The following is a 16,504-nucleotide window of genomic DNA, read 5'->3' on the forward strand; positions in this document are numbered from 1 at the left end:
ATATGAGCCAGAAAACACACAAAGCGCGACAAAACAATATACACTGGTAAGTGTAAAAGTTTACATTACATCAATTAACAGCATCCACAACTTATCTGCGTTAGCTACAACTCCAATGTGTTAACCAGCTAGCATGACAAGTCAGTACAGCTAGCGCGCGGAAGGCCTCATGCTTGCTTTTCATTTAGCATCGCAGAGGTAGCTTGCTACAGATATTAAAAACGGACCCGCACCCAAGCAGATAAGGGCAAAATCACCATTTCGGAGCAAACTTTTACATGTCCCATCTCTGGGCAAATGAAATGGTACCGTATATCATCAATTACTCACAGTAAAGGCACAAAGATTAGAAAGTATTTTTCAGATGAGAGAAGCATGCGCCATGCAACACTTACCGCACAAGAGAAAAGGAGCGTAAATGCGCAAGCGCGTCCGATTTTACTGCAAAACTCGTGCGGTGGGAGGGACAACTCCCTTTCAGTTTCCGCACTTCAACAGAAGAGTAGTTCCGCTGTGCTTCAAAGTAAAGCCTAGGCGTCATAGGCGTTCATAACAATGTCTGAAACTGGTTGCATTTCATGATTACAAATATCATCAAATATATGCGACAATGTATTTATAAACAGTACATATTTTGGAACATAAAATAGACCGGACTGCCCTGGAATCCATCCAATGGCCGTTGTCTTTGGTCCTTCTCAGCATAGGCCACTCTGTAGGGTAAATCTTTATACTGTCAGTGGGTAAATCAAGGCTTTGGCCAAATCATCACCAGATAAACAGATAGAATTCTGAGCCAATGTTGAATAGATTCTGCAGCCAATGTTGACGCTAGACCTATTAAAAATAACAAAGTTAAGTTTTTATGACAGATTTGTGCAGTTTTGAATGTTTATCTAAGTTATTTTCAATCACGTAGGCCTATATGCACTTCAGGAAAATGCAGATGGACTTTTTAACCAACCTTTCAATTTGGTTTGACAAATAAATCAATATGAACTGCACAGAAGCAAAGCACAAACACGTGGCAAAATGTATTTATTCAAATGTATTAATTTATTTAAAAACATTGCTATGTCTTATCAATTTCTTTTGAAAATAAAGTGTGAGAGGGAAAATATGGACAGTTGTTGAGATAATGATGGACCCATTATTAAGAAGCTACTGCTTTGACAATGATCCCTCATATCCAGATAAAGGGAAATAATTGAAAGTGAAAAACTTGCGTAAAACAGTTGTGCACTTTATTGCTAAATGATGATGTTTGATGCAGAGTTCACGCCAACCTTTGCAGGACCCAGATTATATCATTATCTGTTGTCCATGTATTATCAATGTCTTCCTCCCTCAAACATAAATATTAATATTGTGCAAAATAAACCAAAGACCAAGGTAACATCACCACAAAAAGAAAAAAGATGGGCAAATAAGTTCATTTTCCTATAACTCGGAGAGGCAGACATAAAAAGAGATTATGAAGAAAGCATTTTACAGTACTGGTGAAACCTTTGAAACCGGATAAATTGTCCTCACATAAAGCACTGATATTTAATAATCTCTGACATTCTAATAGAGATTTCATAGCACTTTCAGACACACTAACTATTCTCATAAAATTATACAAAATAACCTGTCTAGAAAAAAAAAGTAACACTGTAGTTTGTTGGGAAAAATATTCCGGATAGATAATGTATACTGAACAATAACTAAGATGGGAAAGCAAAACTTGACCAATATTCTACACAGTAGGTCATAATCATGAACATTTCTTACTACCAGTTTGAATGAATACAGACCAAAAAGGGGGAAATCTCAGTGTGTGAGTTTTCCAATCACAAGTATATATATATTTTTACAGTGAGAGAGTGTGCTCAGTAAACATGAAAAGTGTAGGCTACACCCTGTTCACTGTACTGACATGAAAATGAATAACATAATGAAATGGAGAGGGCATGAATAAGAAAATTCCGTTTCCAGCCTCCAACAGTAACTGCGACTTGTGAAAGAGCTCTGTTTTATGCAGCTTTGGAGAATGTCACAGGATAAATGGAACAGTTCCTGCAGGACTATAGATACTGACATACTGTACGTTCCCAGTCTATGTCAAGTCTCTGGTAAAACACAATGTATGTTTCTCAATGCTGACATAAGGCAGTACTCCAGTGAATTTTCTCCATTCAGATCATCCATCTTGTATGAACAGGTAGGCCTACAACTTCCTAAAAGTATATTTCAGTGTGGCTGTATATAAATAAGCCATACTGAAATTGTTTTAATAAGACCTAGAAGTCCTCACTTATAACAGTAATGTGCATTTTACAGTTAAAATCAGCCACTGAGAAAAGATAGTCTAATTAATCCAATCATGAATATTCGAACTCTTGACAATCTAGTAATTAGCTAAACTTATTATTACAACAATTTACATTTGACATTTTTATTGATATTATTCCAGATTTCATCAAAGTAAGCGCAAACAAACTTATTATAAAACTCCATAAAAATGAGTGTAGAAATACAGAATCCAAATTGCAGGCAGTGCATGAAATAAAATGACAAATATCCTCATACCATAGATTTTGTTGCCGTGACATTTGTTAAATCCCTGTGTTGTTAGGGAAAATAGTGAACTCCCACCCATGCTTAAATGCGTCTGTGGACAAGCGTGCACGCAGGCACGCATACATACACACACACACACACACTTTCTCACTCAAACACACATTTTCACAGTTTTTTTAATACAAAAAAATAAACAAAATTTACATAGGAATAAAATTTGAAATTATTATTTTTTAAATGATTGATTTTAAATGAATGAACATTTAGTCCATATAATATTGTGAGATGAAAAGCTGATAATTACTTTCATTCATATTTTGTCTGAACTTCATTCTTAATGACTACAGGAAACATGAATAAAAAATATTTTCAGAAAGTATTTTTGGCTCTTGGATGAAGCATCATTTTTGGCACAGAGGTTTTCCTGGTCCACATGATGTTCTCATATATTTTTTGAATGTTCATTCTTCGATTAGATTTCAATTAAACAATTCCTCTGGCCAAACAGATTAACTTAAATGGCAATTGGGAATTTAAAATATGATGCTCATATTGTTACATTTTGACTGCTGCTTTGTAAATATTGTTAACGATACAAATCCAACTTTAGTCAAGGTTATTTTTTCCAGATTACTGTTGCATGATCTTTTGAATAGAGACAATGCATTTCCTGACTCTGGAGAAGCAGTCTTATGAAGCATTAAACATAGGAGAACAGAAATGAACAAACGAGGTAGGTTAGGAGGAAGCTCTACAAAGGATCACTCCATTCTCTGACTCAATAGTTTCTTTTTCAAACCCACAACACTAACTGCTATTCTCAATTCAGGCTCTCTCGGTGCACTTATTTGAGTATAAGCATTTCTCCTATTTAGTCACAGTTGCGCACTGAAGGTTCATTTGGTAACAGGGTCCCCTGTGTTCAAAACAAATGAACATTAATTATGACAAGGTGTATGGGAAGGAACTCAAAAAGGTGTAGATGAGCACATCTACTGGAGAACTGAGAATATACTCACAGTTCACCTGATTACACCAGTCCTTTTTTGGCTATTACTATACATGGCTGTTACATGATATACCCATTTCATGGCAGATCATTGTAGGATTATTGTACACCAATAGGGAGAAAACGGTTGAACAAAGGAAAGGCCAGAATCAGTGGATGACAGTTACCATTGAACTATAATGATAAATACATCTCAAACCGTCTCATGACGGAGTGTTTTTCTCTCCAAAAATCTTTGTTTTCCAGTGATGTGGCATTGCTTTTCTAATAAAAAGCACCCATTCAAACACTCAAACATGCACATTCACAGACACACTCCAGCACAGCTACTGTGAAGGACTTCAGGAAAGCCTTACAACAAAATGGTGGTGGTGATGTTTCACAACAGACAAAGTTCTGACATTTTGAAGTTTAATACACATACCACCCTGTACACATATCCTTTCTATCATTCAGGTGTAACTGTACAACCTTACTGCAAAATGTCACTGCAGTAAAAGTGTCATATCTTATTTGCACTAAACCATTTCTTTAACAAAGACACTTAATTTGAAGCATAGGACATCGTTCTCTTGCAAGTCCAAAGAAACGGAAATTAATATTTGTTTGGAAAACACAAAAGACAACCTCAGAGAGGCAGAATTTCCTTTTTGGAGTTCCAGAGAAGGGTTTTTCTTCCATGACAGGTGGCATCTTGAATCTCCTTCCAACTGATTTTCTGACTCAAAATATGCTCTCCTGATGGGTTTTCTGGAAAGATTACGGTGCTCATGGTGGACTGCAGTGTCCTCCTCATGTTCGTCTTAATTGTTCTTTATAAACCCTGATTTCTTTTCTTTCCACTTTTCCTTCACGTTTTCTCAAACTGCCTTACTTCAACTGTTAATGATGATGGAGTGATGGCTGATGACAATTTACCAGTTCATCATGGAGTTTCTGTTCAGGGTCATAAAGAAAACTTGGCTGCTGCCTCCTGAACGGACGGAGGCAAAGAAGACCTGAAGGAGAGAAAAGGAAGGAAAAGAGTGTTACTGAGACTGAACAACAGATGGCTTATTATACTATATAAATCTACATGTTTTGGTGAGGCAATGGTGCTTTATGTTGTGGTTGGAACACCAAACTATGTACATTTGCTATAACAAGAATAAGGCTATATAGCTGTTCAGATCTGAACAGCAGTTCAGGGAGTCATAACGTAAAGGGTTAACTTGCCTTGTCATTCCTCTCAGAGAGGAACTTCAGTCGCTGAGCTCGCTTGTGCATGAAAACTCCGTCGAGGTGTCCCGTCTCCACGGAGCGGATCTCAATGGCTTTCTCTCCCCATCCCATGATCTGGTTGGAGTGGATGTAGGCTACATTGGACAACAGGAGGGGGTGGAGGAAGGTAGGGAGAGAGATGGGGGACAAAAGAGAAGACATGACAGGAGAGTGCTGACTCTCACGAGAGGAAACGCCTGTCACATGTCTGTCAACAACCCCCCCTTGGTTCGACGACTTCTGACTTGCCAACAGCGACACCTGACCAGTGGCCGCATGTTTGGACCAGCAGCCCGCATGCCCAATGCCAACGGGTGTGTGCCCAAACCAAACCCACTTTATCAGGAGGCAATTATTGCAGCAGTTTCTGAGCCACACAATCAGTATGGGATTCACTCTTGGCTGATCCCTGTTTCCTTTATAAATGCTTTACAGGAGGTGAATGGAATTGAAAGGGTCTATGTTTTTGTTTCATGATACCTACAGTATGTGGCTAGAAACATAAAGACCAAATGGGTCCTCCACGAAGAGAGATGCCCAGGTAGGAAGGCTTTGAGACCTTTTGTGGAATGCCAGGATGATGTTTCCAGAGCTACAAGGACAATAACAGTTTTGCTACTAAGATCTACAGTACAATTCGGATTCATTTTGACAACATATTCTGGCCAGCGGTTAAGTCTCAAATATGAATGGAATGAATTCTGATTTCTTTTGTGGGGCAGGGACATTAGAGGGCAATGCAGTTGTGTCAGAGGCAAAAAATTGCCTACATGGTAAATCCTCAAAATATTTGAAAAACATAAAACATATCCACATTTCTCAAAGGACAAAGATGGAAACAAATACATAGCAAATTTAGAACAGGCTGTAATGTTATGCAGAAAAAAATGTTGAATAAATAAAAGTTCTGTTTGTGATTTTATGCAGACTCTTAGAGACAAAAGTGTCAAAGGCTTAAGGGTCTACTTAGAACCTTAGAAGTAAGGAACTACCATTAAACTCCTGAGTAGACTTTTAAGAGTTTTATCTTTTATTATACCATAAACATTAATTGCCATTTAAAGATGCAGTGTGTAGTTTGCAATTTTAGACTGACAGTATGTGACTAAGGCATAATGAAAAAAATAATGCTTCTAAATACTCCTGCACATTTTCCCATAAAGCTTGTTTCTTCAGGCATTTCTGTATACATTTCTTTACATTTGTGTGGTCCCAAAAATGTAAATAAGTGCATAACTTGCCTAAATCATAGAAACAAGGGGATGCAATGCAAGAAACACTGGGTTTTCATTATATGTTTAGAATCACATAATGTATTTGTTAAAACATTTTTTAACCACAAAATCGACACTCTGCATTTATATGTTTTTAATACCTTATAAAAAGTTGAGGGGCTGTCATGTCTCAAAACGGATTTAGGAAAACTACAAATTGAAAACAATGGACCTGTATCCTACATTTCTACTCTCATAAGAGCAAGGACATAATAGTTTGATGTTTAGTTATTTGAAACCAAAGCTCATTTGGGGTTTCATGTCACTGAGATGGACAGAAATGATTACACAGACACCGCAGACAACATCATCACCTCACAGAAACCCTCCAAATGAGCTTGTCTGCACTACCCAAGAGTCTCTTCAAATTGTCAATGTCAAATGACACCAATAAGGTACACAAATAACATAAAATGAGTGACACAGAGACAAGAACACTGTGTGTGTGTGTGTGTATGTGTGTGTGTGTGTGTGTGTGTGTGTGTGTGTGTATGTGTGAGGCGTATGTGTGGACACTGCTTGAGGAGGACCAGAGAGGGGACAGAAGCAGGAGTAGAACTGCAGAGGTGTGGTCTTAAGGGGCTAGGGAAGGAGTGAACACTGGACAGGGTTAAGGTGAGGAGGCCATGCATCCCTGGGTGTGTGTCTGTGTGTGGAGGGGATTAAGGGGGGTGAGCACAGATATCCTATCCTTTAAGGGGATCGTGCTTTTGCCGGACTTTGGAGTGAAGGGTGAGGGGAGGGAGTGTTGGGGGTGAGGGGTAGTCGCACCTAACAACTCTAAGCGTCAAGGGATACTGCAAGGGGAGTGGGGACTCGTTCTTTTTTTTGTGTCCACTGAAAGAAACAACCAAAAACCTACCAACAGAGGTGGGCATCTCTCCCCATTGTAGCACCACGTCTTTAGTGATTCTGCCGTAAGTGTTCACATAGACACCCTCATCTTCATAACACAGAAGCATCTCCATCCCGTCGGTCTTGGGGAGCACCACAATGGCGTGGGGGGTGACACTGCTCTGAATCTGGGGGAGGGAACATGGGGGGGGGGAGGGGGGGGGAGGTGGCAGATGAGCCTCGGGTTGTCAAGATGGAGCCGCAGTGCACAACACAATCCACCACCAGGTGCCACTGTTCCCTTGCAAGTGCAGTCATCTCTTGCTCTCTTTCTCTTTCTCTCTCTCTTGTTTTTTGTCCCCCACCCACCACCACTTTCATCTCCTCCACTTTGGGTTACTAACTCTTTCGTTTTCTTCTCTTTTATTTCGTTCGCTCTTTTTTCAGTGATGACCAGCGCTTCTCCCTATGAGAAACTGCTGCAACAATATCATCTCCCACTTGTCCTCCAGTTAACGGCACTATGGCAAACTCACTCCAAGAGGCCAGGTGAGGCGTTGGAGTGCCTGAGGGATTGCAGCGCTCGCGCTCAATGCTCTGGCTTAGAATGACATCTGACGTGCTTAGCTTTAGCGGTTAGTCAAAGGTCGTAGAGTGGGGAGATGAGTGTTGTTCAAATGTTAACAAAATTCATCTCTTAACTGTATACACACAGTACATTTAACATATACTGTACATGTATGAGAACATCAATGACACTAAGCATTCAGTTGATTATAAGCATTCAGTTGATTATACACTGTAACTTGCTTATGTCAAGTATCAGAAATGACAATTATATTTCTTACAGAGCAGTAGGCCTTAAAAACTTGAGACAGTTTCAAGTGCAATGGCAAATGTCAAGACATTTTTAGTAATGATTACAAAATACTGTCTACTACTTGAAGGAAATGCAATCAAGCATCAATCTATTCCGAGATGGTCAACAAGAAATACATAAAAATCAAGCAGGACCACCTCCCCTTTTTAGGTCAGATCAATGTGCTAACCCTCGAGATGGGGTGGGGGAGGGCTAAGGGGTGGCTCGGACCCACTCCCCACCACTTACATGGGACGGGATGTAGATATCATACGGGTTCCCAGAGTCCACGTCAATCACATGGAACCCCACGCTGGAACCATAGATAACCTTTAACCTCTGACCTTCTTCCACGGTCAGGTCCACCAACAGAGGCTTGTGCTGCAGATCTGTGAAAGACTTCAGGATGGAGACAAAAGACAAACAGACATTAAATCTGAAAGCCAAGATTCTTTTGTCCTGTCTAAAGGTACATAGTAATTACCTTGTCACTAAACATTTTTAAATAACTAAAAGTTTGAGGCCAAAGCACAATGAAAATCTGCTAAATTTAGGTCTGTGAAATTTTGTTTTAGCATCTTCAGTTAATCTCAAACACATCTCTATCTGTGGGGCCACAGTGATAGTTGCCTGGGCAGATAGTATCCAGGACAGTAACATGTTACAGAAGCCTTGAGTCTCACCTTGAAAGCCATAAATTTGTGGTATGGCTTTGGAGCCCAGGCGTATATCTCCACAGCGTTCTTCAAAGCAATCACCAGGAATTTGATCCTTTCATATTTGACTGAGATGGAAAATACAATCAAATGAATAGAGTACTGGGAAAAAGTCACACTTAATGGATGGGCCAGTAAACCTAAAAGCTGACATACCAACTTTGTAGTGGACACAACCCTCCAGCTCTCCAACAGTGATCCATCCCTGTTTCTTCTCCACTTCAGGGTCATTGTGAAGTATCCTATTTCTCAGCCAGGACAGATAGTAGACCCTCAGCTTGTTCTTCTTGCCTACACAGAAGATTTCATATAATTAGCTTAACAACACCACATTTTATTAAAAGGCTGAATCCTGTAGCTGTACATTTTAATGACTAAAAGGAGGATATTTCATCTTTATGCTTTTGCAGCATTGAACAGGTTAGTCTACCAAAGAGAAGGGCCAATATGATTTGCTACTAAAAAGACATGAAGCATTTTTGAATTTTCAAATTACAGCCCTAGTCACCCAAATGTTTAAATGGCGAGCTTGGTCTATCAGCTTCTATCAGATACGAGTTCACTGTATCAATACAGTTATACATCCCTGTATTGTGCTCTTTCCTCATTGTAAGTATTATATGTCTATGATTACTACACAAATATGTCTATCTCAATCCATCTGTATTGTCATCCTTGGTGCAAAGGTGAGAATGTTGTTTGGCTCAATAAGTGAGGTCATTCTGTAGCAGGACCTGATTCGTCCTTTGAAGTCAACCAACCTTATTAAGATTGTTGACTTTTGTGTCTTGTAAAATGACTTGTCTAGGGTCTAAACGTTTTTATACATTTCTCTGTATTTTTATACAGCTCAGAAAGACAAGGCACTCTGTTAATGGTCTTTGGTTTGTTTGTACCTCAGTGCACGTCTCACCACACTCACCTGATATGGTGACCAGGACATTAAGGCCCTCCAGAACATCCATCTGTTGGAAGCGTCGGCGGTTGATGAGGTTGTACACCTTGCCCTGGCCACTCCGGTCCAGCAGCATCAGGCCATTCTCTGTGCCCACCAGCAGGTTCACCCCTAATCAAGACACAGACCCACATCCGTCCAGTGTCATTTGCAGCAGTTAAGTGTTTTCCCTAAGGGGAGCTTATGATCAAAATGAAGGAGTAGAAACTGGATTTGACATGGACAGAATGACATTATGTAGGAAATGAACTACAACCACATGCAATTAACCCCCAAAGGTGTCATTCTGTGATACTGAGAACATATCTGTAATAGATTTTGTAATACTGAGAACATTGCGATAAGAATGCAATTCCATTTTAGGCCTGGATTTGAAAACAGGTACAGAAACTAGAGGATTACAGCTGGGCTCCTGTAAGAGTCCAAAGTCTCACCCCACAGTGCTGCGCACAGGATCTCAGAGTTGAAGCGTTTCTTGTATTTGCGGATCTCTGGGGTGTCGCTGTGGGGTCGGATGTTGGTGGGGTTGACATTGACCACCGAGATCTTGCGGGCCTCGTTGAGCCGAGCCTGTTCCTGCTCCTCCTGCTGACGCATCAGCTCATCTGAAAACAGGGCTGAGGGCACAGCCCAGCAACCACAATCAAACATGACGCCCATACAGACAAGACTAGTCTTTCAGGACTACAGGATGGACTTTGGATGGATTTACTGCTTGACCTTTTAGAAATGTTCCTACAGTACATCGCAATTTGATGCTCCTCTAGTAAGGATGTCTGTACATGAACATAATGATACATTTCTGGATATTAACCCTTAGAACCCTGAATCGGGCAATATAATTGCCATGTTGGAGGGATACTCTGGGGCTGAGCAATTTACAGAAATAAATGCCATTTTTTATTTAGTGATGAAAAATGACCTTTCTGCGCTCCATATCTGTGACACGAACTGATCTGACCTGACTTGACCCGAGGTTGCGTGTTAGCCTGCGTGCCTATGCACTCATAATGATTCTCAACCTTTTACTGGATTGCCATGAACAAAGTAAAGGCAAAAAAGGTGTTTCTTTGTTAAACAAATTGGGATGCAATGTGAGCCTTAAATTGGATGCCATGCAGGAATTTGCTAGGATCTCAAAACCGGATTATGAACATGCTTTGCCATAGAGAAACACATGATAGCGTTGGATTATAAACATGCTGTGCCACAAGAACAGACAAAAACGTGGGGTAAGTCCAGCTATATGAAGTTATTATTTTGCTGTCACTTCATCTTTTTAATAACCCAGAATGATGTACTTGGTATCAAATGATAGCTCTGTGTCTTCTCTTTCATCTGACATGCGTGGCATATCCATCCAATCACGGGTCCGCGAGTAATTCAAACGAGAGTAATGGGTGTGCAGCGTTGGTTTGTGTACATGACGTTATTATTTTGCTGTCACTTCGTCTGTTTTTATATAAGCCAGAAGGATCGATAAACATGGTACCAATGGATAGCCCTGTGTCCCCTCTTTCATCTGATATGCTTGCCAAATCGATGCGATCACGGGTTCGCAAGTAATTCAAACGAGAGTAATGGGTGCGCAGGTAACGCAGAGAAGTATAGACTGTAAATATGATGCAATTTGATTTAATTTCATGACTTTTTTTCATTTTCATACTTGATCGTACAGACAAGTGTGTAGTCTCTTTGGAAAGCCCCACTTCTGCTCTGTCATGCAATAAAGGTTTCATCTCGCTGCGATGAACAGTTCCGGAGAAATGTAACAGATGCAGCGTAACAGATGCAGCGTAACAGAGAAGGGTGTGTTTTTTGACGCACTTTGTGTCAATCGGGTTCTAAGGGTTAACATTGAGCTTCACAAAAATGTAACTAATAATAATAATAATAATAATAATAATAATAATAATAATAAAATAAACATGTTTCAACTTGTTTTTGAGTTTTCATGAGAACAACATGCATGGCATCTCCCAACAACACTGGAGTCTGGACTATGAAATTCACCAGTCACCTGAGGCTGAGTTCTCATCGTTGTCGTCTGTCGGGGACGTCTGGTACACGCGTGGGTCGACAAACGGAGTGAAGGAGGACTTGGAGCCACTGCCCATCCCATACTGGCAACGTGACAAAGAAAAGTCAAAGCACTGACCACGGCCGCAAGGTCATAATGACATCTCAGATTAATCCAAGGAAGGTTTTCTTTACAAATGAATACTATGTCATTATCTACAAAAGGACTGCCTGCAGGGGCATTTAAGTGAGCACAAGGTTAGGAGGGGCTGTTAACAAGAAAGTAAAGGAATCAAATCGAAAAAGGTGTTACTTCATGCATAGTGAAGAGGAAGAAAAAACAGATGAAAAATGAGTGGAAAACACTGAAAGAGAAGTATTTAAAACAAGACATTTAAATGTGTAAACATGGGTGGAGAAGGAGAGGGAGAGAGAGGAAGAGGGAGAGAGAAGACTGGAGGAATCGGACACCAGGGGTAAGAGCGGGGAGCCGCTGAACCATTGAGACGACGTGACTGGAATGGTAGTGACTGGAGAGGGGTTAGGGTTAGTGGTCGTGTTGGGTTAGAGGTCGAGGGTCAAAGTGGACAGAGGTGACTCCCACAGGCTGACCCCATCATTCATCACCTACTTCGGCCACCGAGTCCAGGTCCTGCGCATGCAGACTGGGGCGCCACCCTGGACCCTCGCCCGGCGTGGCCAAGGGGGAGTGACTTTGCTGCACTAGATCGGGCAGATTGGCGTTACCGGGGAAACCGTTGCTCTCGGCGTGACCCGAGCGCTTTCTGTCCCCAAACGTCTGCAGAGAGGAACAGAGAAGAGAAGGGGCTACTCTACTGCTGCCGTGACAAGGGGAGGGTTGGCTCGCGGGTCGGCACGTCCTGCGTGGCACAGCAAACCCCCTCAACAAATGCCCACACCACACCACACCACACCACACCACCCAGCCATGCACTGCTGCTTAATGGCCCATGCGCCACCATGTGGGAAAAGCAGGGAATTGCAGCCATGGGTGCGTCCTCTCTCACTGGTTCACAAAACCAGTGAGATCAATCAACCAACCATCCAGAGGTGGGCATTAAGAACAGGCACAGGTGACCCCAAAGCCAAACAAAGTTAGAGACAGAGAGAGAGGGCATAGAAATAATGCAGTAAAACCAACACAAATAAGACATGGATAAATCGAACAAACTGAAAGACGGACAGAATGAAATTTAAAAAACACGATGGCAAACAGGGTTATGACACACACACAGGGTTATGAGGCCTGTGTAAGCCTTTGGTAGGAGAGCCTGAGGAGGGAAGCCTGGGTAATAGAGTCCAGAGGCATCAGGTGGACTGATTGCGCTGTTCTTACCTCTCTCATCATGAGCGTGCTGTCCTTGGAGTTGTTGCCGTAAGTGTCGTTGCCATGGGAGTCTTGGTTGCCCATGCCACCAAAGGGTTCATTACCACCCTGGCCGGCTGAAGGCCTATAGGAAGAAACCACACAGCATCCCAAACTGTTTATCACAGGAAATGCCTGAAAAAAGCACTTCCACAGTGTCTGTGTGACCCGAGGCTCTGGAAAATGCACTTTGATTGTGACTGTGACACTGTAATGTGATCCCAACAGTATCAAATTGCATGCATGCTGGGTAATTTTGGTGGTATTCACTGGGATTTGCTGAGCTGTAAGGGAAGCACACAGTCTCTCAGACGTCCACGTGTGCAGCCACAAGTCGACATGTCGCAGACACTCACATGATCCGTGGGATGTCGCTGACATGCACAGTGCCGTCGTGGGCTCCGCCCTCTCCGTCCTCCTCCTCATCGCTGCTCGACTCCTCACTGGAGGACGAGTACTCAGTCACTTTGACGGGTGGGCGGTGGGTGTCCTCATTGGAGCGCAGCTCACGCAGCTCTTTGGCCAGAGCAGTCAAATCCTGTGTGAGAGGAGGGGGCAGAGCAAAGGAAAAAAGGAGAGTTAACAAACCATCAAGTCAAACATATGACATGAAAGGCAAGGTTGTTGTAACCTGGGGGTGTCACTGAAAAACTTATGTGGGGTTGCTGTTTGTTTGTTTCTGTTGCTGAAACAAAGTAAAACACAAAACCAAATCAGTGAAATAATATGAAACATCCTCAGGCAAGGTAACCAAATTACAACAACATGAATAAAAACAACTGAAACCCGTCCCGTGCCACCAGGTTTACAAGGTAGAGCACAGCAGTGGCGTCATCTAAGCCCATATCAAATCAAACAGGCCTCGGAGAAGAGCAACCCAGAGGGTCAGAAACATAACTGATGTTCCACACTGGGAGGAGGTGGACAGAAAAAGAGAGTAGCCATCATTCCTGAGAATGATGCATGGCGGTGAGTACAGAACAAAGCGTGCATTTCCAAAAAAGGAACCGAGCGGGAGGGCTGATTGCATCAGTGCAACAGAAGAGTGTGTTAGCTGTGGGTCTCCCTTTGGGGGGGCCGGGCTGTGGGGATACATGCGGGGGATATTAGTGGAGAGCAGCAGCCCCACTGGCTGATGCCTGGCTTACCAGTTCCTCCTGCGGTCAGGGCAGCCGGACAGAGAGAGAGGCCAGTGAGCAAATGTGCTAAACAGACACGCTTCCAGACATCTAGACTTGGCCGCTTAGAATGCCCACAGCTACCCACCCACTTAGCCAGCTAAAAGCACTCAAGCTAAGTAGACAGAGGGAAGAGTGCTCTTATCTCTATCTCGGACAGAAATGAGAGGTGAAATGGAACGTGGTGAACTTGCGTGTGCGTTTTACTTTCATCGCTATTAATTAAAAGCAGTGAATAGCCGAGAAGTTTAATTTAGTAGCAGTGCACATAAATCTTACCTAACTAACACTACACAACCTCCGCTTTTCTTTTTACAGATTAATAAACTGTCACCATGGTAACAGAGCAAGACCCCAACCAGCCCCGTCCAAATTGAGGCAGCGGGGAAGGTTAATGACAGGTGCCTGTTTTCAAATGAGTGTGCCGGGCAGGCATCCAAACTAATTCAGGTGACTGACACCGTGGTGCTTGAACACTATCCGGCTGCATAAGGTTTCCACACCAATTTGCTGGGAGCGGAAGAGCCGAGGAGAGTGAGTGCGATAGAGAGAGAGATGAGTGTGAGTGAGGGAGGGAGTAACCAAGTGCGTGTGTGAGCGAGCAAGTAAGAGAGAATGAGTGTGATTGCATGTGGTCTGTCCAGGGAGATACAGAATGCATTTGACAGTAGAAAGAATGAACAAGTGATTTCATGTGGATTGAAACACGAAAGAGATTGAGAGTCTTTTAGAGAGAGAGAGAGAGAGAGAGAGAGAGAGAGAAACAGAGAGTATAGGGAAGAGAAAGGGAGAGAGATAAAGAGAAAGAGTGTCACTGACCTCATCTACAGCTCTCTTATAGCTCTGATGGAGGAGAGAGAGCCAAGAGTGGAAAGGACATTGGAAGAGAGAGAAGAGAAGGAAAACCAGGAGGAGGACAAGAAGGAGAGGAGGAGAGGAAGAAGTGAGAGAGAAGAGTGGATTAGAGCAAATGTAAGGTGATATATGGTTAATTCTGCGCCAAGGGACAGAGTACAATTTTCACCGTACAAAGGAAAAGGCACTCATAGCAAAACCCATTCATGACCTAGTTTGAGCTATAGAGCTGTATTAGGTGTGTCTGAGATGGCTGGAGAGCTGTTGGAGAGGAGAGGCCTGATGCACGAGTGCTATTACTGGGAGAATAAGAGCCCGTGTGGAGGCTTCAGATAGGAAGGCATTTCACTGGTGAAATGGAGTCTGAATTATATATACAGCTGCCAGGACTGGAAGTGGTAACCTCTGTAGTTGGGTCAAAATGTATCAGTGAATACGGCTGTTCTGGATAAGGGGCTGGATTAGTGAACTGTAATAGGGGACGGAGTGCAAGCGCTGGCCTGATAAAGGGTCACTCACCGCGGGCCGACTGGGCCGGGTCACCTCCCTCCCCTCCTCCTGGGCTTTGGGCTTGCTCTCCTGGGAGACGACTGGAGACCCCTCGGGGATGGAGGACCCTGGGCGACGAGAGAAATACAGAGCAGGGGTCAGAAAACACAGAGACTCCGCAGACAACAAACCAGCAAAGCAAAACAACGGCAACCAAAACACAGCAGAGAGGGAGAGGCAAAAAGATGTGCTCTGACTGAATGCCGCCCAATACATGAGATGCCCTCTTGCTGCTGAGAGCAAAATAGAGACAGCATTATATGGTATAGAGATATGAGACAGGCAACGACCAATAGAGAGATACAGAGAAAGAGTCTCTATGTGTATGTGTACATATTATACTTTGTTCTGATAATTAGCACTTGTAACTTTAATCTACTAGATTCATTTAGAAAATAATATACAGGTGCTGGTTATATAATTAGAATATCATCAAAAAGTTGATATATGTCAGTAATTTCACTCAAAAAGGGAAACTTGTATATTATATTCATTCATTAATTACACACAGACTAATATATTTCAAATGTTTATTTCTTTTAATTTTGATGGCATGGCATTGAGTCAATCAGTCTGTGGCACTGCTCAGGTGTTTTGAGAGCCCAGGTTGCTCTGATAGTGGCCTTCAGCTCTTCTGCATTGTTGGGTCTGGTGTATCGCATCTTCCTCTTCACAATACCCCATAGATTTTTAAGCCAATTAAGAACAGGGATACCATGGTCCTTAAACCAGGTACTGGTAGCTTTGGCACTGTGTGCAGGTGCCAAGTCCTGTTGGAAAATGAAATCTGCATCTCCATAAAGTTGGTCAGCAGCAGGAAGCATGAAGTGCTCTAAAACTTCCTGGTAGACGGCTGCGTTGACCCTGGACCTCAGAAAACACAGTGGACCAACACCAGCAGATGACATGGCACCCCAAACCATCACTGACTGTGAAAACACTGGAAATACACTGGATTCTGTGCCTCTCCTCTCTTCCTCCAGACTCTGGGACCTTGATTTCCAAAGGAAATGCAAAATTTACTTTCATCAGAGAGCATAACTTTGG

At 42.5% G+C, this 16,504-nt stretch overlaps 1 protein-coding gene across 1 annotated transcript in view; it reads right to left on the bottom strand.

The window, feature by feature from the left end:
• Nucleotides 1–1,021: 1,021 nt before the first annotated feature.
• Nucleotides 1,022–16,504, bottom strand: part of tnikb (TRAF2 and NCK interacting kinase b) — a 54,356-nt gene continuing 38,873 nt past the window's right edge. Inside the window, 15 exon segments of the mRNA XM_048265725.1 lie at nt 1,022–4,569; nt 4,787–4,926; nt 6,968–7,127; nt 8,048–8,197; nt 8,482–8,582; nt 8,671–8,805; nt 9,437–9,580; nt 9,904–10,086; nt 11,490–11,592; nt 12,120–12,287; nt 12,846–12,960; nt 13,232–13,413; nt 14,024–14,032; nt 14,873–14,896; nt 15,428–15,525. Coding sequence (XP_048121682.1) covers nt 4,486–4,569; nt 4,787–4,926; nt 6,968–7,127; nt 8,048–8,197; nt 8,482–8,582; nt 8,671–8,805; nt 9,437–9,580; nt 9,904–10,086; nt 11,490–11,592; nt 12,120–12,287; nt 12,846–12,960; nt 13,232–13,413; nt 14,024–14,032; nt 14,873–14,896; nt 15,428–15,525 — 1,796 coding nt within the window. The 3' untranslated portion in view covers nt 1,022–4,485.

Source organism: Alosa alosa, chromosome 16 (assembly GCF_017589495.1).
Source record: "Alosa alosa isolate M-15738 ecotype Scorff River chromosome 16, AALO_Geno_1.1, whole genome shotgun sequence".
Lineage (NCBI taxonomy): Eukaryota > Metazoa > Chordata > Actinopteri > Clupeiformes > Clupeidae > Alosa > Alosa alosa.